The 25,248-nt window shown below is 35.3% G+C and overlaps 1 protein-coding gene across 2 annotated transcripts in view; it reads right to left on the minus strand.

Annotated features, from left to right (window-relative positions):
* LOC111513754 (esterase B1) overlaps window positions 1-25,248 on the minus strand; it is a 48,751-nt gene that overhangs the window by 20,927 nt on the left and 2,576 nt on the right. Inside the window, exons 2-3 of one of the 2 annotated variants that reach the window (XM_023169980.2) lie at window positions 8,531-8,671; window positions 4,635-4,791 (exon numbers count right to left, since the gene is read on the minus strand). In XM_023169980.2, the coding sequence (XP_023025748.2) occupies window positions 4,635-4,791; window positions 8,531-8,671 (298 nt within the window). The remainder of the gene's footprint in view (window positions 1-4,634; window positions 4,792-8,530; window positions 8,672-25,248) is intronic. The other variant, XM_074185998.1, reaches the window with a different exon arrangement.

Consider the following 25,248-nt stretch of genomic DNA (forward strand, 5'->3'; position numbering starts at 1 on the left):
TGATCACTTGACTGATTTCAGCGAGGTATTGCTATTGGATGGCAAGCAACGGCGAGTCTTTTTCGTGGAAAAAAAACTTGACTAAATATTTATCTGAATGAAATCCAGTGTCCGTCATGACGTCAGCCAGATAAGTAGTTGTTTTTCCGATTTTCTTTGCCAGATTCTACTGTACACATATGATCCAGAGAAGGGAATGATTCCATATTTTTTTTGGCGTGTATCTCTCCTTGATACAATCCACAAAATGACTTGAGTTTTTGTACTTCATATATTCCTCCCCTATGTTATGGATACTTCGACCCGTTACTTGAATTTTCGTGGTGGATTTTATTCATATTCAAAAAAGCGTTTCGCGACACGGTAGCTTCATCAGTGATAGTCATCACACCGATGACCAATGTCATCATAATTACAGAATCCACCAGAATATCAAATCATACCCACTTCCACTTCAATATTGGAGAAGTCAAATTAGGAAAATGAGAAAGGAAAAGGTGACCTTCATCGAAATTGAAAGCAGTGAGAAGATATTCAATCCGACTAGTCCAAGAACTGATTCCAACATCGTCAATTAACATACAGAAAATGAAAAGGTTAATTTGTTCGGACCACCTACCACCACAGAGTTGACGATGAGAATTCTCTTTATATTCTGAACACATATATATTTTGTGGCAGAATATAATTTGTTTTCAAACACAGTTTTTCCATTATAAGTTGCAACGATCTCAAGGATGAAGTATTTCCGGAATACAAGTGGCCTCATTATGTTTAACATAACAATGAATTTGCACAGTTATCAAGAAGAGATATCAACAATCAACACATAATTGCCTGGCAATCAACATCACTCAGAGGGACAAGCAGATCGAGAGTTGATTTCGGCGTAATTTGATTGAGCAGTTGCTGGTTTTGATTCAACAAAAAGCTGAAAAAACTTTTATGTACAATAAAAAAAATAATGTTTGAAGCATGTAATAAAATTTTCTCTACAATTAGGGAAAAATTTACATGGGAGATCTAAAATACTCAAAGTAATACTTTATATTTTCATATAAGTATTCCGTACGGATTTAAAATTGGGGGAATTGAAGAACGATTCCTGAAGTGAAAACTTATTCATGATGATGGATAGCAGAAATTTGAAAACATGTATCCTATAACGTTCACAAATTATCATTTTTGTGGTGAATTTGCAAGAGGCAGATGTTATCTTCACAATTTTAAACTTACTGAAGGATCGAAAGTGGCATCTTTGATTTTGACTTTTTAGTGAATCTTTCTATTAGCTAATTTCCATAATGATTTGAAACTTGGAAAATTAAGTAATATACAGGAAGTAAGCAATAATTCTCGATGAAAAAGTAGACTTTTTTGTATACTCAGGTATGTTAAATTATTTGTTTTCAAAAATTTGGCAAACCTGTTCATGTAAAGCAAATCTAAGAACGAATTATCTGTATATGTGTCTGGAATATTTCAATAAGATCTTTTCTGTGAATCACCTGGTAGATAAATTTTCATTGACATTATACGAATTCAAAAAATTAAGTATTTCACTAATACGGACTTCCATTGTCTAATATATAAAAATGATTTGAAATCCTTGAAACAACTAAAAAAGTAGAATTAAAAGTGAATAGCTGAAAATAACAAATATATTAAGCAAAAATAACCTGAAATAAAAAAATAGTGAAATAAAATACAAGTAAAAATAGGACGATTAAACGAACTGATTCTTCCGAGAGATGACTATTTATGAGTCGTTTGAGTACTTTCACTCATCCCTGCTTTCCATTTATTCCGCTTCACTGGTTCAGTGGGAGATGACCCTTTGGCGGGAGTTGGTTATTTTTCGCTTGATGATGGGTTTCCATATGTTGCGTATCTCTACGCTAGCTTGGCTGAATACGTTGTTAGACAACATGTATGCGGCTTCCTTGAATTCTCTCCTGAAGCAATGTTCCTCTCTGTGTATGATCTTAGCTTGGGATCACTCGACGTTGTGTTGATGGGTCCAAACATGGTCTGCTATTTCTGATTTGCTGGTTTCTCCTCGCTGTGTGTGTTTCTTGTGCTCGGCAATGCGAACATTCAATGGCCTCATAGTTTCACCAATATAGGATTTTCCGCACTCACAGGGTACCCGGTAAATGCAATTCTTCGAATCGCAGTCCGCGTTTGGTGGCCTAGTTTCCGTGAGGCTGCTACTGGTAGTGTTACCAGATCTGAAGCAGGTTCTGATGTTGTACTTGGAATCGATTCTTCGTATCCTCTCCGATAATTCTCTGATGTAGGGCCCTGGTTGCCCTGGTTGTGACGGCTTCTCTTCCTTGCGAGGCTCCTGCTGTCTTTTAGCCAAAGTCTTTTCTACCATCGCTTTGGAGTAGCCATTCCGTTGAAGATCATTTTTGATGATGAGTTCCTTCTCGAGACCTTCCTTCGTATTACAGAGCCCGAAAGCACGGTCTAAAAGAGTCTTGATGATTCCTTTTCTAGTCGATTGATGGTGGTTGGATTCGTGGTTCAGATACTGTCCCGTGTGAGTGGGTTTTCGGTATACAGATGTTTCCCACTTAGTGTCGGTCCTCTTCACCAAAACGTCTAAGAATGGCAATTCGTTGTGGATTTCCTTCTCCATTGTGAAAGTGATGGAAAATCTTATGCTGTTGATGTGTTTCAGGAAGGCGCCTAGTTCAGTATTCCCATGGTTCCATTTCATGAAGGTATCGTCAACATATCTCAAACAGACTCGAGGTTTCTTGTGTTCAGAGTTTGAAACTCTGGCCATTGCAGAAGCCTACAAGAAACCTCGAGTCTGGTTGAGATATTTGACGACACCTTCATAATATTGCCAGAGTTTGAAACTCTGGCCATTGAAGAAGCCCACAAGAGACCCACGAGACTAAGTGTCACTCTATTCAGAAGTTGCGTGCGCAGATTACGTGAGTTTGTGCAACAATTACTCGTGATACTTTGCAAAGCGTCAGGACTGAAACTAAAAATAGACACTATTTTTGCCAGGAGGTCAACGGTGAACATTCTGAACATTTACTGTAATAACAGAAAAAGTAAGTGTTAGTTTAGTTGCCTCCTGTTTGTTGTTGAATTTTTTGCAAGGTTGAATAGAGAATGAACCCCCCTTTCAGATGGACTATCACTCAACACCCCATGCTTTCGACAGGGTTGCTCCCCTTCAGTATGGGATGAAATTAGGGGTGAACTATTAATACAAAAATGTGCAGTGTAGGAATCAAAAATCGACGTGTCTCGGCAATTTTCGTAACAACAGTCCAGTAATATGTTGAATAGGGGTAACACTTATAATGCTTATACGAGGCACAGATACAATGGAATGATATTAAGGATATGAACTGTAGATATTAAGAACAATTCTGATTTGAATGTTAATGAACGAAATATTCAACGTTCATTTTCTTATATTTTTGAAAAATATCACTGGGCTTTGATTTTATTTTTTTGTAAATCGGTTATTTGAAGTTACTGAAGTTATTTAAATTCCACAAAACAATTTTGAAGACAAACATGTGGCATTCAATGAACAACTAAAACAAAAAAGGGTGAGTAAATATGAACTTTGTAACAGAATCATCAGAATATAGGAAATCACATCTTATCACATATTGTTCCAAGGTCATTGTGAGTTGAAACTATATTCAAAATTGCATCAGAAAATGTTTTTCAGTGAATAAAAAAATTAGATCAACTTTAGATAATGAGGTGGGTTATCACAAAGTGATTTAAGTAATTTAAGTAAGTAATAATAAAACTAGCATATGCATATTCCACGAAAGTTGCATCAGATAGGAATCTGAGATAATTTTCTCTACTGAATTGGGTTTAATGGGGTTGATAATGGGGTTAAACTCGAAACCGGTCGTATAAATAAAATTAACCAGTGGTAATTAGACAAAAGTGTTTTCATTCATTTCATTAAAGTGTTCAAGAGGAATGCTATCAAACTGTTTAATCTTTCTCTTGAAGATGATCACATGGTATATTATGAGAAATTAGGTTGGCTGAAAATGCATCTATTTCCTAAATTAAAATTGGAAATTGGGTTTCAATCATTTTAAAAATAATGCAGCTCATGAGAAAAGTACTTCTTTTGATTTTCTTCTCATTTTGTATGTGAATGCAACATTGTGGAACTTCACTTCATCATTTTTCCAAGTTCCAGGCCGTTTTTCTTTAGTTTATCCCTCTATTACAATCTCGGCAATGGTAAGACCTACAAGGTTGGTAGATAAGCTTTCTATTTTGGAGAACTAGAATGATATCTTTTCAGATCCAGAATATCAGTGGTTATTTTCTGAATATTCGCCAAAAACTAGAATTGTAAAATTTGGTTTTATGGCTCTACCGCGTTCATTTCGTTCAATATAAAAAAGGCAGAGGAACTTTCAATACCCTTTCATATTTGTTATGAGATGATATCATATATTTTATCAATTTGCGATGCGACGTTCATTCAATAAACCGACCTCTAGTTTTTTCCATTGATTTTTGTAGCCACTATAATAGCAAATTCAGCTATGAAGTACAATACGTTACAATACATTACATAACGTTTGTGAATATGTACGAATGACGAAAAATTATATACTTACCAAAAACACCCAGTCTGTAGTTGATTGCAACTAAAACGATGTCTTCACTCATTAAATAATGTGGCCCAAAATAAGCACTTTTATTACATCCATACATGAATCCTCCACCGTGAATGAACACCATAACAGGTTTTTTAACATTATTACGACTTGGTAACTGAAACAGATAAAACCAATTTTTCCGTTTATCAAAGAAGGTGAAACTGATCACATGCAGTGTGGTCTAAAGTGAGGAAAACATCAATTTTTCATGTGTTACTAGCGATCCAAACTGGCTTTATACGGTAGTAGTGCATACATGCCCATGAATTTTTTCTGTTAACTGTCTACCTGCTGTCAGCTATCTACATGAAAGCAGCACAAAACGAAAATACGACTTCAATCTTTGAAATAATTCACTATGCAAAATAAAACCAACGTCATTGCAACCTTCCTTCAGTCATCCAAAAACAGTGCATTGCTTTTTTAATAAACCCCCCCCTCTTTTATTTTTTGAACGGGTCAACTCAAAAAATTGAAATTAGGGATAATGAAATTAATGCATGAATACTTTATTGTGAAGTGAAATTGACAGATTAAACTTTCAAGATGGCGACTGGGAGCCATCTGGGAAAAAAATTAAATGGAAACGGGGGTCTTGTCACATAACTTTTTTAAGCTCCTGACAAATGCTTCACAACCCTAAAATATAATGTCAATATCTTCAACTACTACAAAATGGCGAAACTTTCAGTAATTGCCTGAATACATTGACATTTAACTACATAATATAAGGTGATAAGTTTGAGATCAGTTCAGAAGATGCTCAAAATGGTTGCCTTGAACTTCTTGACATATGAACAGCCTATCCGATATTTCACGCCTAACATTTTCGAACACAGTAACGAAAATGTCTCTACAAATATTTATTATTCTTTGCCGTATATCCAATATTGAAGGAGGTTCAGTTTCATATACCTTCCGCTTCAAATAGCTACATTAGAAAAGTCCAAAGGTGTCAAATCTGGCGAGTGGGCTGGCCATTCTGTAGGACCTCGACGGCCAGTCCAATGACTGGGAAAAGTAGTATCCAAATAGTTTCTTATTTGTCTGGAGAAATGTGGTGGTGCTCCATCTTGTTTGAATACAATATCCATATCGAATTCATTAGGATTCGCTTCAATGATTTCAGTGATAATAGGGTCAGCAATAGTTTCCAGCATATTCAAATACAGTTCCCCTGTTGAATTTTGATCAATAAATAGAGGTCTTACAATATGGTTCCCCAATATTCCTGCCCAAACGTTTATTTTTTCTGGATATTGGGTATGTGTTTCCCAGAAAACGTGAGGGTTGGTGTCACTCCAATAACGGCAATTTTGTCTGTGAACATTGCCGTTTGAAAAATGTACATTCGTCACTAAAACAAATATTGTGGAGATAGGTAGGATGCCTTGCAACGGTTTCCGTCATGATTTTGCAGAATTATGTTCTTCGATCAGGGTCATTTTCAGTTAATTGGTGTACCAATTTAATTTTGTATGGATGATACCTATTCCTCTTCAAAGCTCTCTACACAGCAGAAGGAGACACCTCACAAATATTTGCGATGAAATAAGTAGGCTATTCAGGATTTACTACCATGTCAGTTGCTTTCCTTCCGGAATGGACGGATGACCTTGGGGCGTTTTGTAATATTCATACACTACCGATAGTTGTGAATTTGAATACAAGTTCTCTCAAATATTTTATACAGATAGGACGATTCGGAAAACGTTCATTGAAAATCCTTTCGGTCTCGTGAAACTTACGCGTCGTACCGTAAATAAAAAACGCTTCAATGTTTTCTTCCAAACGACGAGAATTGACCATTTTAGAGATTGTTAGCGTGGTACCTTACTAGTAAAACCGAAAACTAAATGAAAATATTCTAACTGAACAATGATGTTCATTGTCGTACTGACATTTTTTTATAAACAAAAAATAACTTAACAAACCTTATTGGGTAGTTCGAATTGCCATATGGCGGATAAAAAAATATTTTTTAAAATATCGATATAAATCTCTTTGTCTTCAGGAAATTATTGAATGTTTCGCCATTCTGTAGTAGATGAAGATATTGACTTCATATTCTAGGGTTGTGAAGTATTCGTCAGGAGCTTCATTTAATTTTTTTTTCAGATAGCGCTCAGTCGCCATTTTATTCATTTATTTATTTTCAAACAGGTGAAAGCCTCATTACATGAAAATAATTATTCTTATAAAAATGTCAATACAGTCTAAATCATAAATAGAAATCTAATATTTATACGTGAATTATACAGTTACATTATATCTACGAGTAGTTACTACATAAAGCCGAATGGAAGGAAGTAGTTATTGTAAACTTGAAAAGTATTTTTTTACACCACTATAAACTTATTTGGGAGGGAGAACAAAGTTGATATCTGACATTAACAGGAAGTTGTTTGTTATTTTGATCATTGTAATGATAGGTGAACAAATATTTGATGATAAGTACGTATGGTACATCAAAGAATTGAATGAGTCTAGTTGTTCTTTTGGAAATTCTCTCTTTCAGTAGAGATTTGAGATTGGGACAGTTATAAATTTTTTATATATTCTATAACACATTAACATTATAGTTGCCTGTCTTCTATTTTCTAAACGGGGTATTTTAAATTCATTTCGTAGTGCTACTGTTCTAATTGTATTATAATCCGGGTATACTTTATATTTCTTGTGATATAAAAATCTCAGAAATCTGTTTTGAATTTTTTCTAATCTATTTTCATGAACAATATAGAAAGGATGCCATACTACACCCCCTTTTTCAAGTTTAGGTCTGACCAAACTATTATAAAGTGTAGTAATCACTTTAATATAATTGAAATGTGCACTTTGTCTCATTACAAATCCGATAATTCTTAGTGCCTGAGATGCTATGTGATCCATATGGGGTTTGTACGAGAGTGTGGAGTTATAATGTATACCTAAATCTTTGACAGTCTCTACCCTGGATAATTCAATACCATTCATTAAGTAATTGTATAGTGTCTTATTTAGTTTTCGGGTACAAGACAGGACAGCACATTTGGATATATTGAACGGAAGATCATTTTTCCCACTCCATCGATAAACACTATTGATGTCCTCTTGTACTTTAACACAATCTTGTAAGTTTTCGATCTGTCTATGAAATTTAAGGTCACCTACGAATAAGAGACACTCAGAGTACTTTATATTCTGAGATAGATCATTAATGAATACAAGAAAAAGTAATGGACCCAAGTTTGATCCTTGAGGAACTCCAGAGTTTGAGCGGAATTTCCCTGTACAATTACCTTCATATTTGACTCTGAAGTGTCGATTATTCAAATACGATGCCAGCAATTTGAGTGCTTGGGTATCAGCGCCATTTTCTATGTAACTTTTCCAGTATCACATCATGATTAACTTTATCGAATGCTTTTTGAAAATCTGTATAAATAACATCAACCTGTTTATTGTTATCTAGATGGTTGAGGACATGATGAGTGAATGTTAGTAGATTTGTTGACATATGATGCAACGTATGATGCTTTATAATGCTCAGGTCAGACCTTCTTTGAAGTATTGTTCTTATGTATGTAATGTTCTTTTTATGTTTTGTACATATCAGAAATATGCGACGGAGTGTGACTGCTCATTCTTTTGAGGTTCAACTCAGTACATCTCGAACTACACTGTTCAAGAAGTCTTCCATTTGGGGAACTCTGTTTATGTGGAATAAACTTCATGAGAACGTTTTTCCAACTGAATTCAATCTTCAGCGATTCAAATCCAACGTGAATCGCTACTTTCGCACACTAAGAGCCCGTAAGGATCTTCCTGTAACGCAAAACAAAAAGAATTCAAAAATTCACAAGTCCACTCACCTCTTTCGTGTAAACATTCAAGTTGAGGCAGTTATCTTCATTTCCTATGTAGTATCCCAAGTACATGTCCTTAGAAGGACACTCATATCCTTCCTTTGTACCATCCTTGACGCCTTCCCAAGGTTCTGCTGGTAAAGGAGCCTGAAAAGAGAAGAGATATAATTGAAAAACATTGACAAATATGGCTCAGATAACGAAAATTAACGAAATGAATTATCAAAATCATTCATATTTGTTGAATTCACAACAAATATGTAGTCATCAATTTTGTCAGTCAATGGAAATCTGTAACGAAATTACTCAGAAATGGTTCCATATGTGACATTTTCAAATCCCTTGAATATTTTAATCTATCATAATCTATCAAACGTTTCTGAAATGGAGGATTTTTTTCATTCACTCAAACTGACATCCTCTCATATTCATCATGTCTGTAATTCGTATAATAATTCACGAGGGAGATCAAGGATGGAATGTCAATGATGAGTTGTTTAAGTGGACCAATTGAAATATCAATGAACATTTATTATATTTTTCTCATGACGTCAATTAACTGAATAGTTATGTTGACTGAAACTATTTACAATTGATTGTTGTTTCGGGTTTGCGGAATGAATTTGAAAATTGTAAATGATAAAGAACACATTACTTAACAAACTTACGTCATAGAAAGTGATAGAAGAATAATATATTTTGCATATAGTAGATTCGAATGTTCAGAGTAAGTAGGTTTTAATTATATGAGAACACTGGTTTTGAATGAAATAGAATTCTGTCTTATACTGACAAAAATAGGATGTTTTGCAAGCAGGAGAAAACATTTCTCCAGTCTGAGAAAATGTTGTTGTTGATTGAGACATGCTTGTTACACATATTCATCAAGTATACATGCATTTCATTTATTCCAATTAGGAAAAAGGAACAAAACTTTCGTTGAAAATCAACATCCAAAAATTGACATGTATAACTGTATGTCGGGAACAGAACAGTCCCTTTGCTATCAGTGAAATGAAAAATCATGGAGAAATCCGTTAACCACGATATCCTTAAATATTTGGCAGGTTTCAACATCTTGAGCGACCATTGATATGGCTATTGGAAACAAAGGACAACAGGCGACCTTCTATCATATGTGTAGTGTATTTCGTTTCCGAAATATCTGCTTCCCTGACTGTACTACATACCGCTTTGTTTTCATTTACTTCTTATAAGGGTTTTTATAATGTCCGTTGGTTTCCTGCATTGAAGAAGCACATTATTTCTCAGTTGTTGTTCATATCCTTTTCGTAATATTATATATAATACTAGCTGACCCTGCGAACTTCGTTCCATCTTAAAGGCAATAAAAAAGCACATTTTTGATTTTATTAATCAATTTAATTTTTTTATTAATCAAGTATTACAATTATTCTTTACTAGGGTGCACTCTTCAGTTAAGCACCTTGTGATACACGACACTTTTTGTTTTATTATCAGGCGCAAGTATAAACAACGTAGATTGTCTTCCGACCTGTTAACATGCCAATTGATCATGTGAAAAACATTGATTTTCCAGATTCAGACCACAAACTTTCAAGGATTGGCCTTGTGATTTATTAATGGTCATGGCGAATTGGAAATTGTACTCTTTTAAACTCAAACGGCATATCGGTTGGGATCATCGGGATCCTCGGAATGAGAACTTCCTCACCTTCGAATGTGTACCGTTGCAAAGTTTTGGTGGGTTCATGTTTTGAAGCATGATTACTACGGAGCCAACCTTCAGGCGTAAATTGTGCGGTGGTAAGCCAGGTACATCCAAGGAGTTTGAAAATTCAATTGAGTAGTTGGTGGCTTCATCTTCATTCGTTACACCAGTGGTCGTCAACCTCTTCAATGTGTTGAGCTACTTTGTTAATTTTGGAATAAACAGCGAGCTACCCACACGGAAGCCACGTAACGCAACGTAAATGAAATAATCCACAGTTAATTTATCATTATATGTATTTATTTTACTATTTAACTGGTAATACACAATACATAGGTACTAATAATAAAATAATAACAAAATAACTAATATTACTAGTACGTACTTGTTCATAGCTACATTCCTACCTATCAAACGAAGGTGTTTGAAAAATAAACACAAACTTTTATCCAGCCACAACGCCATGTCACGTATGATTTAAAAATAGTTAATAATAACAACAAAAAAGTAACGCACTATCATGAACACAAACATTGAAAAATAAAAAAGCACGTTCAATGAGAAGGCTGACTCAGACTCATCGATAATTTTTTTAATGTTTGCAGTATAATTTAATGCAGCCATTCGAATACAATTATCCAAATGTTCATCTGTAAGTCGATTGCGATATTTGTTCTTAATAAACTTCATATTGGAAAAAGAAGATTCACACAAATAGGTTGAACTGAATAATGCTTTCACTTCCAAGGCAACACGGCATAGAACTGAATATTTGTCTTTACTTACAATAGGCCAGATACATTCAGTACTTGAGACTACCGATTTTAAGGCAAAATCAGTTTGAAACTAAATGATTTCCATTTCTGTTGTAGCGATGTCTTCGCTAAAGTTCTGAAAAACACAAGTGGCAAACTGTTGGATATCAATTTACATAAAGGGTGAAACAACAAACTGCGCTACTAAAGCCATTTCATTAAAATCCTTAAAACGATTTTTGAAGTTATTCTTCAAGGTAGAAATTATTTCTACATAATATTTGTTGTCATAGGGTTCTAATGGATTTTGAGATATTTTTTCTGAAAGAATAGGAAAGTGCTTGGCATCGCTGTTAATTAGGTTTTGTTCCCAAAACTCCAGCTTTTTGATAAATGCTTTTATATCAGAAATCATTTCCGCTAGTTCTTTGTCTCTCCCCTGAAGCTGCAAATTAAGTTCGTTAAATTTCTCTGTAATGTCCACGAGAAAACCAAAATCTCTAAGCCAGATTGAATTTTCTAGTTCCGGAGTCGGTTCATCGCGTTGTTTGAAAAATTTAACTATGCCAGATAGGACATCATTAAAACGTTTCAGCACCCGTCCTCTACTTAACCATCGGACTTCAGAGTAAAGGAGTAGGTCCCCGTATTGACAGTCAACTTCATCGGCCAAGGTTCTGAATAATCTTCTTTGTAACGCTTGAGCTCTAATCTTGTTCACAATTTTTACCACCAGTTTCATAACGTTGTTTAGTTTCAGGAAATTTCCACATAATGCTCGCTGATGGATAATGCAGTGGTAACAGAGAAATTGCGGAAACGTTTCATCTTCACGACATAACGCCACCAGACCCTTATCACAACCCACCATAGCTGGAGCGCCATCGGTTGTCAAGCCTACCATTTTCGATATTGAAATTTTCTCGGAAGGAATAATATTTTTCGAATGAGAAAACAACTCATGTCCAGTAGTGTGTCCTTTCAGTGGAATGAACTTCAAAAGATCTTCTCTAATCGTAAAATCACTGAAAACCATCCTGACGAACACGGCCATCTGAGCAGTGTCGACGACATCTGTTGATTCATCCAGTTGAAGTGAAAAACAAACACAGTTATCTAAGTCAGTTCTTAACTGTAAAAAAATATCATTGCTCATTACTTCTACACGGCTCATCACTGTATTAGCAGGAAGTTGCATAGATTTTATAGCTGAAACTATCTCGTCTTTATTTCTAAAGTTGGCAAATAACGAATTAGCAGCTTCTAAAAACGCGTGTTTTATCATTTCCCCGTCTTCATAACGTTTCTTGTTTTGTGCAATTATCTGGGACACATGGTACGATGCTTCAGTTGCAGCCTTATTTTTGTCGACTGTTCTTAAAAATATTGACTGTTGTCCAATTAACTGTTTTTTTAAATGTTTCAGTTTCTCCTTTCTGGCGGCAGAATGTAGTGGGAATGATTTTTAAAAATTAGAATGCACAGTTTCATGATGTCTCTCAATATTTCCTTTTTTAGCAACGGAGACCGAAGTATTACATAACAAACACACATTTTTATCTTTAACTTCTGTAAAAAAGTATTGTTCTTCCCATTCCGAATGAAAGTGGTATGTCTTTACCTTCTTACAACTGCTTGCCATAATATTATTTTTGTTGTTCTCTACTAACCCAACCGCTGGACGTTGGTTACGCGTTCAGTTTTAAACTAAGCGCAATGTCGCCGCGCCGTGCGTATTTATCCCGTTCAAAGCAATCCAGGTCGTTCTCGCCCTGGTCCGGCTGGTCGATTCTAGCCGATTCTAGCTTGATGGCGTCACCGGCAGATCGCTCACCGCAACGTTGCCGCTGTTTATGTTTAATATTATGAAAATTAGATTTTTTTGTGGAATTTTCGAAAGCTTCTCTGAGTTTTGCAGTTTGTATTTTTTAAATTAGAATCGTTGTGAGAGCTACCATAATTGCCTCCGCGAGCTACCGGTAGCTCGCGATCGACAGGTTGGCGACCACTGCGTTATACAGTCAATTGATTTGAATGAATGCATTGTTCCAATGATATCATTCTGAATTATGTAGTTTAGGTCATCTACATCTTTATTCTTAGCCGCTAAAATTGCTCGCTCACTCAACCATTCATTATTTTTTGTAGTTAGTAATTATGTTTGGAAATACTTTGCTGATAAGTTCGTCTTTCGATGAGACAAAGTTACAGAAATTCTGAGGAAATGAAATCAATCCGCTCGATTCTTGGACCGGTACTCGACCATTACCGATAGTCAGCAATTGCTCAGAGAAATCTTCAGCAGATGTATCATTAAGCAATGCAACTCTCATGTTTGTTGTCAGCTGAAGTTTTTTCACATAACGCCATAGATTCGATGATTTAAGACAAGCATTTATTACATCGGCAGCCGTTGATTTTGGAATTACTGGCAGTGTTTGGCGGAAATCGCCAGACAGTAAAATCATTGCACCTCCAAAACATCTCGTGTCATTGCGTAGATCTTTCAATGTTTGGTTACGTGCTTCTAATGCACGTTTGTGCGCCATTCTGCATTCGTCCCATATTATGATTTTAGATGCTGATAAAACGTTGGCCGGAGTTTTTTGAAATATTACTTGTTGGTTCTTCAATAGTTTGAAAATATAAAGGGAATTTCAATGCTGAATGAGCCGTATGGCATTCTTCTAACAATGTGGCTGCTATTCCGGAAGAAGCAACTGCAAGCGCAATGTTGGATCTCGAACAAACAGTAGCTGAAATGTCTTACCAGTTCCACCAGGGACATCCAGAAAATATAACCCACCATTTTCATCATCAACTGCCTTCATTAATCATTGACAAAATTACGTTCAGCTGTCATTTATCTTTTTTTGTTATTCCATGTCAGATGCGTTTTTGCTATACCACGTTTTATAGTGACTTCTTGGTGACTTCACGGAAACGCGGTCGAACGGGATAAAAAGTATCCTATGTCCCTCTCCTTGTTCTAAGCTACCTCTCCACCAATTTTCAGCCAAACCGGTTCATCCGTTCTTGAGTTATAAATAGTGTAACTAACACCACTTTCTTTTATATACATGGAATATCGATTAGGAAAAGTATTTTATTTGTTACATAGTAACACCAAATCCCAGAAATAACAATATGTATCCCGCATATTTGAAATAATGCAATCCAGAAATATGGACACTCAAGAACTGTTGCACTTGATATTTCTAAGGCCTTTGACCGTGTGGAGCATGAGGGTTTCCGGACCAAAGTTCAATGCTAAGGCTCATCTGATCAATTTTGTGTATGTCTCTCAAGCTTCCTGAAAAAACGTTCCCTGTAAGTGGCTGTCGATGGATATTTTTCGGATACATTCACCATCAAAGCTGGTGTTTCCCAAGCATCCATACTGTCTCCAACCCTCTGACTTATTGTAGAAAATTAATTATCCAATATATCGCTTTGCTGATTACAGCACACTTGCCTCTTCATTACATTTTCATTCCAGAATATCGGCTGCGGATGCACATCTTCACCGGCAGCAGGGATTGCATATTTCAATGAGGATCTAGAGGTGATTCCGAATTGTGGTGAAAGTCACCCGGTTCAATTTAATGTCACAAAAACCCAAGCAGAGGTTGTCTCCAAGAAAATAAATGTCTCCGAACCGGATATAATAATGTTGTTGAAGTTGATATTAATATGTGCTGACATAATCATGTCAGCCATCCACCTGATTGGAGACACGAATATCGCATGCAACCTTGATAGTCTGAAACATCAAAGAAAGGTTAGAGTTTTGTCACTTTTTTATAGATGCTTTTATTGTTTTGAAGTTCAAGTCAGCACACCTTGAACTTCACTGTTCGGGAAATCTTCAAATGTGAAGTACAGCGATCATGTGAAATAATCTTTCTGAGAACGTTTTTTCCAAATAAACTCAATCTCCAGCGAGTCAAATCCAACGTGAATAGGTAATTTCGCACAGGCACTGCTCTAAGAGCACCTTGGGGATTTTCCAGTAGTAATAATAATAATAATAATAATAATAGTTTATCAACCGTTTGTTGGTACATTAGGTACATATGGTAAGTCAATATTATATTATAATTTGTTACACTAAAAAATAAAAATAAAAATAAAAAATGAACGGACATATGTATAAATAAATAAAATCTTTCAATTTGTACATATGAATTGGAGCGTCAGTATATATAAAAAACAAACAATCAATATCGTTTACCATTTAGAAAGTTAACAGTCATGGAAAATCTGTGTCTATCAAATTATCATTTATAAACTCTTGGTAACTATAATAGCACTTTCTGAGTAAAAAATTTTTAATTTTGTTTTGAAATACCTTATCATCGGCAATTTGTTTCAGCTGATTTGGTAACTTATTGTAAGAACTGATTACATTGTACCGTGGGGAGTTCTCATATAATGAGGTTCTGTGCTGTGGAATTCTTAAAGAAGCTCCATGCCGTGTATTATGTTCGTGCTCAGATCCATTTGTCGCAAGAACCGATAAGTTATGTCTTGCGAACAAGTGCTTGTGTTTTTTAAAAAAAAACATGTTTTTTCATATATTTTATGGTGGATTCATTTCTGAAGCCTATTGGAAAGTTATTGGAAAACAAATATGTATTCCCTTCACTATAACATATCTATAATATTCTTCTTGTCATGGAAAAATCGACAATTTTGATAAAACGTGGAATGATGTTTACCTAGAATTGAATGATATCAAAAAAATTATCCCAATTGACGAATTATACAGTTGTAAAATTTACATTTGAGAAAATACGTTGACTCAATACATTCCTCAGTGTATCCGCTAATTAAACAAATAATCATTTCGGAAGTAATGGCTATTTGTTTAGGAAGGTCAATGCTGACCTTGAGCACTAATGTATCCATTATATTGCGTAATCCTATTGTTTCAATAGGAAGCCGGCTGTTATTGCTGTTCCAATCTAACTATCACCAAAATGAACATTGAATCTTATCGCAATCCGTTGAATAACAAGATAATGTTTGTTATTTGCATTTGTTATTTGCAAAATCTATTTTTATGATGAATTTCATGAGAAAGTACGTCTCTGTGGAAGATATCTGCCTCTGTGAGTGGATCAGCACAGTGAATAATAGTGATTTTAATTCAAAGATCTTTCAAACTTGTTCATTAGAATTCTCCTGTGGGTTCAGTTTGGAATTATTTCAATTGCTCACTCTACCGGTTCGTGTTTCGTATATTTTTTCATAATCAACAGGGAGAAAAATGCATCAACGGTGTGATTCATAAATACGAGAAGAATGTAACAGTTTCCATACTTATTTTTATTATAAACTAGCGACCCGCTCCTGTTCCGCGCGGGTGCAGTGCCCATACTGAATATAAATTCACTCACTGAAAATTTATGGGCATAGAGAAACAGTGATGAAAAAATAATGTTGGTTCCGCAATATGGTTCCCTGGGGAATACCAGCGTTGATGGTAAAAGTATTCTAGAGATATCCATCTACGGCCACTTGCAGGGAATGTTCTTTTAGGAAGCTGGAGAGCCATACACAAAAATGATCCGAGAACCATAGCGTCAAAGTTTGGCCAACAAACACTCATGCCACTCACGGGTGAAGTCCCTGGAAATATCAAGCACAACATTTCTTGACTCTCCAGATTCTTGATTCCGTTATTCCAAATATGGCTGACGATAGAAGGTCGTCTGTTGATCTTTGTTTTCGACAGCCATATTAATGACCGCTCAAGATGGTGAAGCCTTCCAAATATTCAAGGATATGGTGGTTTACGGCTTCATCCATGATTTTTGATATCACCGATAGTAAAGCGACTGGTCTATGCCACTTGCAAGATTTTTCTTACCCTTTTGGGAATAGGCTGAACGCCAGCCATCTTACAACAAGAAGGAAAAACCCCTTCCGTGTGAGACAGGTTATTAGGTCCGCAAAATACTGGTGCGAGCTGTTTCGAAATCGTTGTCAAAGAGAACTTTCCGGCATTGTGTGGGAAAAGTGGGTTGTGACTTTCCCAGAAAATCGACTGTGCAGTGGGAAGCAAATTATTCATCTATTGAATTTGCTTTTTTTATTGCTGTCGTTGCAATTGAAGTAACCGCTTGGGTTACATCCACGTTCTCAAGATCCTTTTTGTCTCTCATCAACAAACTGAGCATTCTATTAGCAGGCGATACATTTTGTCTCACATGAATAGCGTTATGAATGTTTCTGATCTAATTTAACCGCGAGATCTTCCATGTTTTGGTATCTTCTTGATTCTATTCCATAGTCAGAAATCAACATGTTCATTTTTTTGTGTGACTCAATGCACAGAAGTTTATGACAATGAACTCCAAATTATTTGCGGTTCTATTCAAATATAGGTAACTTGGACATTCCTTTGAATATTTTGTCAATCTTCAAGTTTTTGAACTTTCCTTTTGAATATTTCCTCATCATCGGCATAGATGAGGTTGAAACAATCTATTTTCATTATGAGATCATTTATCGAAATGACAAATAACAGAAGTCTCCAGTTTGATATTGAAGGGTCTCCAGATGTAGGTCTGATAATGGAAAAAACATATCCTTTGTATCCATAGTTACAGTTTTAGGCCTACACTGTAACATGTAATGTACGACAATCCGAGAGGATCACAAATTTCAATTTTTGAGGGTAGAATTTGTGTCGAAGACGAATTCTTTATTCGTTTGTACGATTCACTACTAATTCTTGGGACAACTTTGTCAAAGACTGTTTGTTTTCAATCAAAACAACGTGGCCTAGAACTGATCATATTTTCTGTATTAGTTTCATGGCGAGTATTAGTTTCATTTTCGAGATAGGAATAGAATAGAATAGGAATAGAATAGGGAGAACTACGAATCTACAGCTACAGCCACATACCACACAAGACGGTCAAATTAACTGAATGTACCAATTCCCAAAACATGTTTGATTTAAAACTCGTTGGTATAAAATGGAATCAGGATGTACAATAAACTTCTCAATGAGCTCAAAGGGACTCCTTTCATCATACTCAGAAAGAAATGTACAAAACTATAAAGTGATAAAGCCTATTATAACCTACAAGAATATTTAGACGATGTGCTGTAGTTTAGAACGTGTGGCCATGTAACCTTTGCATATGTATGTATATATAATTTATATTTTATTTTAATCATTTACATTTCAAACATTTATACTTGACATCTGATAATTCATGTTTATATTAATTTTTATTTATGACATTGAATTTGTAAGAATTTTATTCTTAAACAATAAACATATATGAGTCAATCAATCACCAGTGTCCATGCATATTATAACGATTCCAATACACATTTAGGTATCTTGCAAAGTATTACAAACCCACTGTTTCAATTATCTTCGAAGTGTAAAAACCATTTTTTTCTGGATGAAAGAAGGCAAAGAGGTGAAACGGAGAAAAAACTATAAAACTCCACTTTTACCATTACAAATATTGAAATTCTGTGTTCAGCTTGACCTTGATCGGAAATAAACAAACATTTGATGGATTGTTTTTGTTTCTTCCACAATTATTATGGCTTTAATGTCAAAAAAGTTACAGGGTTGGCTACAGAATTGAAAAAACCTTTTGTTCCTTGTCAGGTGACTTGAAATTCTCAGCAAGTCAATTCCAAAATCTAATTTATAAAGATTGTGAAAAGAGGATGAACCTTTGTTGTAGTTTTATATATCCAAGATATCAACCATAGTGTTTGCTTTCAGGTTACATTGCCAGTATAAAAAACAAATTTTGGTTTTCCGTTATTACTCACTGACAACTGTGACGTCGAATGTAAATATTTATATTGCAGAAAAAAGATAAATGGGATAAACACAAATACTCATGAGGTCATGAACTTTCGTCCTTGTAACTAGATTCGATTATGTTGGCACAGTTCAATTCCGTCTAATACGATTTCTGCCAAATATTGACCTCGCGTGTTTCAGTCCGATAACCCCGGTAGTATTGATCTGGTAAATATTTTGCTTCAACACGTGAAGTCTGCTTCCACCCTAATACATTCGCTTCTTGTTTTACTTAGAGCGTTCAACTTTGTCGAAAAAAAACAGATATAACTTACAATAGTAATGGATTGAGTCTATAAAATGTTCAACAAGATATTTTCCAAGAAAAAGAAAACGAAGAAATACATTCGAACATACAGGGCTTTCCAACGAAAACTTGACCTTCCCTGAAAGTCAGAAACGGACATGTAATAGAACATTTCAAAGAAAAAATCAATTTTTATTTTTAGGGGTCTAATTCTGATATGAAAATCATACCCGAAACTTCACCCCTCCTGTGGTCAGCAACTACCCCCCCTATTTCCCAAACAAATTCTCTGTCGCAGGTTTTCTATATTTAAAGGCTTAGTAGAGTATAGTTTCGACTTCAGGTGCCCCCCAGAAATAACTCCATCGGTGTTAGATCAGGTGATCTAACTGGTCACTCACTGGACTTCTTCTGTTGTGTTCCAACGCATTGGAAAACATTCGTCCAAAAACTGTCTCACTCGAATATCAAACTGTGCACCATCCTGCTGGAATGTTATTTCTATTTCTACCAAATTGGTGTAATCGTATAATCTACACAGTCTTGTAATAGATTTAAGTATGTGTCTTCATTGAGATTACCTTCAATGAAGAATGGTCCAACAATATGATTACCAAGAATGCCGGCCCGGACATTTAATTTTTGTAGAGTTTGTGAATGTGTGTCCATCACCAAATGAAGATTCACATCTATCCAGTAACGTGTCTATTCACTTCACTATTCAACATGAAAGAACTTTCGTCTGAAAAACATGTATTGTATAATTGATTTGGGTTATTGGTCAATTTCTCGCTGAACACTTCACAAAACTGAAGTTGACGATCAGGATCATCTTCGTTCAATTCCTGAACTAGCCTTATTTTGAAAGGATGGAATTTTTTTGTTTTCAAAATCCGAAAAACACTAGTATCTGATACACAAGACGCTCTAGCTACTTGTCTGATAGATTGTCGATTTTGTTTAAAGGTGGTTGACAATGTTTCGTGGTGTATTTCATCATTTCGGACTTCCATTGTCTAATATAATATAAATTGATTTGGAATCTCTGAAAAAAATAAAAGATCAATCGAAAATAACAATTTTATTAAAACAAAAAAATGAAATCAAAAGGAAATAACATACAAGCTACAACCAAATAAAAAATTGAAATATTAATAAAAGCTGAAAATTGAAAAATATTATTAACAGAAATGAAAAATAAAAATCAAAAGATTTCAAACCAAATTACGTCACGACGTTTCGATTGTTAGTATCCACAATCGTCTTCTGGTGATAACTGGACTTATTCCTCCAAGATCTGACTATTTATAGGTCATTCGGTGCTTTCACCTTTCACCTATCCCCTCTTTCCGCTTCATTGGTTTTAGCGGGAGATGACCGTTTGGCGGGAGTTGGTCGTTTTTCGCTTCATAAGAGGTTTCCATATGTTACGTATCTCTACGCTAGCTTGACTAAATGCGTTGTTGGACAACATATACGCGGCTTCCTTGAATTTTCTCCTGAACCAGTGTTCCTCTTTGTGTATGATTTCAGCTTGAGCTCACTTGATATTATGTTGATGAGTCCAAGCATGCTCTGCTATTCCGGATTTGCTGGTTTCTCCTCGCTGTGTGTGTTTCTTGTAATCAGCAATGCGAACTTTCAATGGCCTCTTAGTTTCACCAATGTATAATTCTCCGCACTCGCAGGGTAATCGGTAAATGCAATTCTTGGAATCGCAGTCCGCGTTTGGTGGCCTGGTTTTTGTGAGACTGCTACGGATAGTGTTCCCAGATCTGAAGCAGGTCCTGATGTTATACTTGGACCCAATCCTTCTCATCCTTTCCAATAATCCTCTGATGTAGGGGAGTACAAGTACTGGTTGTGTCGGCTTCTCTTCCTTGTGGAGCTCTCGTTGTCTTCTAGCTAAAGCCTGTTCTATCATCACTCTGGAGTAACCATTTCGTTGAAGGTCATTTTTGATGATGTCTATTTCTTTTTCGAGACCTTCCTTTGTATTACAGAGCTCGAAAGTACGGTCTAGTAGAGTCTTGATGATTCCTCTCTTAGTCAATTTATGGTGGTTGGGTTTTTGGTTCAGATACTGTCTTGTGTGAGTGGGTTTTCGATATACAGATGTTTCCCATTTAGTGTCAGTCCTCTTCACCAATACGTCTAAGAAAGGCAATTCGTTGTAGACTTCCTTCTCCATTGTGAAAGTGATGGACGGACTTACGTTGTTGATGTGCTTCAGGAAAATGTCTAGTTCTGCATTCCCATGATTCCATATTATGAAGGTGTCGTCTACGTATCTCAACCAGACTCGGGGCTTCTTGTGGGCTTCTTCAATGGCCAGAGTTTCAAACCACTCCATATATATATATTAGCTATAATCGGTGAAAGTGGCGTTCCCATTGGCAGTCCCTCATCTTGCGTAAAAAATTCGTCCTTCAACTGAAGGAAGAATTTTACTTCCAACTGGAAGTAGCAGTTTCGTACATAGATTGTCGTAGATTGTTCATAGATTGTCGTAGATTGTCGATTATCCATTTGTACATGTCCTCAAACTGCAACTCTAACTCCATCATTTCTGACAGGACGGCATACTTCATGTTGTCTGTTGTGAACAGAACCTGAAGTTCGAAACTTATCCATTAACTGTTTCACGTGTTGATGGCTCACGTTGTCGTCTAGATGATTTGTATTATAAATTCTTGCAGCAGCTTCAGCACATTCATCATTTCGATAATAGGTTGCAAAAATTTCTAATCTTCCTTCAGTAGAATGAACCATGTTGGAACATGGAACATTGAACGAGGATCACTGAATAATAATTCGTGAAGAAGTGACAGTGGCCAACTATCTACATTTTGTTCTGCGACAACTAGATTCAACAAAAACTACCAGTGCAGAAAAAACCGTCCATTTTAAAACTACTACATAAGTAATAGAGGGACAGAAGACCTTTCAAATGATATATCACTTGACCCCCCGCGCTATTGAAAAAAATAGGGAGAGTAGTTGCTGACCGCAGGGGGGTGAAGTTTCAGGTATGATTTCAATATCAAAATAAGTCCCACTAGAAATAAAAATTGACGTCTACAGTCCTCGTGGACTAGTTCGCTGCCGGTTCATTTCAATGTATTGTTTTTTTTAACCTTTGAGAGTGCCGCCAACTTTAAGAGTGCACAATATCGTTTACTTCGACTATACCCGCTCTATCATACTCATGTAGCCAATATGAACGTGTCCGGAAAAGATTTTTAAAATTCCTACCATTCAAAACAACTGAAGTATATCCTAAAATTGGTATAGACTACTCCCTTCTACTCAAAAAGTTCATCTTTATGTCTCTGAACTCACGTATGATTTATTCAGCATCATATTTCTCTATAACTTCAAAGGAGAAGTTATATGCGAAGATTTATTGTCTCAAATGCATTTTTCTGTTCCCCAGTTCAATTCAAGACACCACATAACCTTTCATTGTGATAACTACAAAACAAATGTTACACGTAGATCGCCTGTCGTGGTTATGTGTCAGACTCTTTGATTAAATAATGTTCATTCTTCGAGAACCCTAATGTAATTTCTAACTTCAATTCGTAATTTCAAGAGTATCATAATCATCACAAAAATCACATAAATAGGACTTGGCATTTTTATCGTATACTTTCTTTTTTAATATATACCATTATTTCCCATAATATTTGTAATTTAGTAAATAGCAATCAATTATCATTCTTCTGAGTTGAGTGCTTATATACTAGAATGTACCATTTCCTCTAATTGGATATTTACGAGTAAGTCTGTTGGAAATAAATGAATTTCTATCTATCTATAATGAGTAACATTGTTTTTTGTTATTGCCTGGTTTGATATTCGAATCATCCAACAAAGCACGCGAGATAGATTTGATCAATTTATGACCAGCAGAAGGCCATTCATTTGATAATCACTAGAATTGACTGTCATAACCTAGCTTAGTGATTATCTCTCTTAATTGTATATTCGTTGAAACAAAATTGATGTCTTAGGTACGTACCTATGTGAAAAAAAATCATAACGTGATGTTAAAAGGTAATTAGATAGTTGAATTGCGTTAAAGATTGTAACATATAGTTATAAAACCTTTAAATCTCGATAATCTTCTAGCAGTGATTTGACATTTGTAATATATTATCAGTTGAAAAACCTTAAAAATCATCGATATTCGCATATTCGAGTATGATTTCCAAACACTACGGCATTCGTTGATGTAATTCATTTCATGAATATTCACAATAGGTTTGTTCACTAATCAATTTTTTGTATTTCTATTTTCTTTGATAGTGCTTGTCATCCACAATACAATGGCAAATATTTCAAAACGATAGACAGTAATTATAACTGTAATTATAACAGTAATTACAGACAGTAATTATATATATATATATATATATATATATATATATATATATATATATATATATATATATATATATATATATATATATATATATATAGAAATACGGAATAATGTTGGGGATGCAGGCAGTCAGAAATTGCTGGGCTGTTGTTTAAAGAATACTCTTTGTTATATGGTCGAGCCTTCGAGAATGTTTATTCCCTTTATCAAGACATCTACAATAAATTGATAACATTGAAGCAAAATTGTAAAACAATAGATAAAAAAGTACTTACCAACTTGAGGTTATAGTAAAAAGTCGAACGTTTCACTGAGAAACACAAACTTAGTACTTTTCATTATGTAGAAAAGTGTCACACATTAAATTTTTATGGTTTAAAGAGAAAATATATATAAAACTTATTCAGAAGTAACATTTAAAGGATTTGAAATTTGAAATTTCATTTTAACGGCCATGCATGGCACTTACTAGTGGCGTGGTAGCAACTAGAAAAAAAGGAAACAGGAAATATTTGCAAATTGATAATTGACATTATGACATTTGAAGTTTAAAATTTGAAAATTGACAGTATAAACCAAAACAGGATTACCAAAAGGCACACCAACAGCAATGTTGACACTAGCAGTTTCAAAAAGTATCTGAATATGGATACAGTGCTGCCAAGTACTCATAAAAGAAGTGAATAACAAGAGTACTTTTAACTTGCCTCCAAGTCTTTCTGTTAGAGAGAATCTTTCAAAATGAATGACCAGAATACGAGGAAACTCGACTTTGTGAATTTTTTCCTTTCGTTGCAACTCGAACACGTCGGTTTTTCATGCCCATCCAAAGTTTCCTATCTTGTGAAGGAATCCGAGCGTTATGATAAACTCAACTGGCCAGTTCTTTGTGGTACAGGGAGTGATAAATTCCAGAAATGATCCAAGGTTACAGATGAGCGTCCACAGTGTGTGCACTTCATTATGAATTCCTTATGACCAACGAAATTATCTATAATATTAGAGTCATATGTACTCAAATAAATCAGCCATGTCTCTTGTGCTTTTCCGCTGTCACTCAATTTTTTGTCAATCTACGTTGAGATCTGTTTAGGTTTCTCATTAACTCTATTAACGTCATCATGTAAACCTTCTAAAAGATAATGAAGGAACTCTTGGGCGTCTTTATGCGCATGACCCATGAATCAAGGGGCAAAACTCTGCATCTGAATGTTCTGTGTTCACTGCTCTATCAGATGAATCTCCTGACCACAATTTCTTGATAACTTCTGCGAACGCTTTGATTAAAGCACCCTCCATACTAGAAATACTAGTATTGATATCTTTCATGTACTCATCCTTTTTTACAGTATCCAGTAACCATCTCGTATTTGATAAACACTGGATTACACTGTTCATGAAACAGGTGTTGCCAATATTTTTCAACCCATTAAGCCCAAGGGTTTTGTCTGAAGAATGTATCAATGATCTAATTGTGTTGTAGCTGTCTTTTTTTTCCATGTGAAAACTGTAACAACACTTGTCAATGTTCATGATCAGTATTAACAAGGGATGTTAATGGAGAACTGAATCAAGTGGAGGCTTGCAGTGACAGTGGAATCCAATACTATAAAAAAAACAGGCATCAATTGTGGCGGAATCGAACATCATAATTTTGGGGCGCACAATTTCATTAGCGGTGTCAGTTAATTTCTTGGGTCTTGAATTTGATACCAATATGACTTGTTACAATCACGTTACTGAGTAACAGAGACACATATCAACAACTCATAATGACCAGTGAAGCCTTACATGTG

This window comes from Leptinotarsa decemlineata, unplaced genomic scaffold, assembly GCF_025532065.1.
Source record: "Leptinotarsa decemlineata unplaced genomic scaffold, Ldec_3_MD MMD2_tig00078422_RagTag_RagTag, whole genome shotgun sequence".
Classification (NCBI taxonomy): Eukaryota; Metazoa; Arthropoda; class Insecta; order Coleoptera; family Chrysomelidae; genus Leptinotarsa; species Leptinotarsa decemlineata.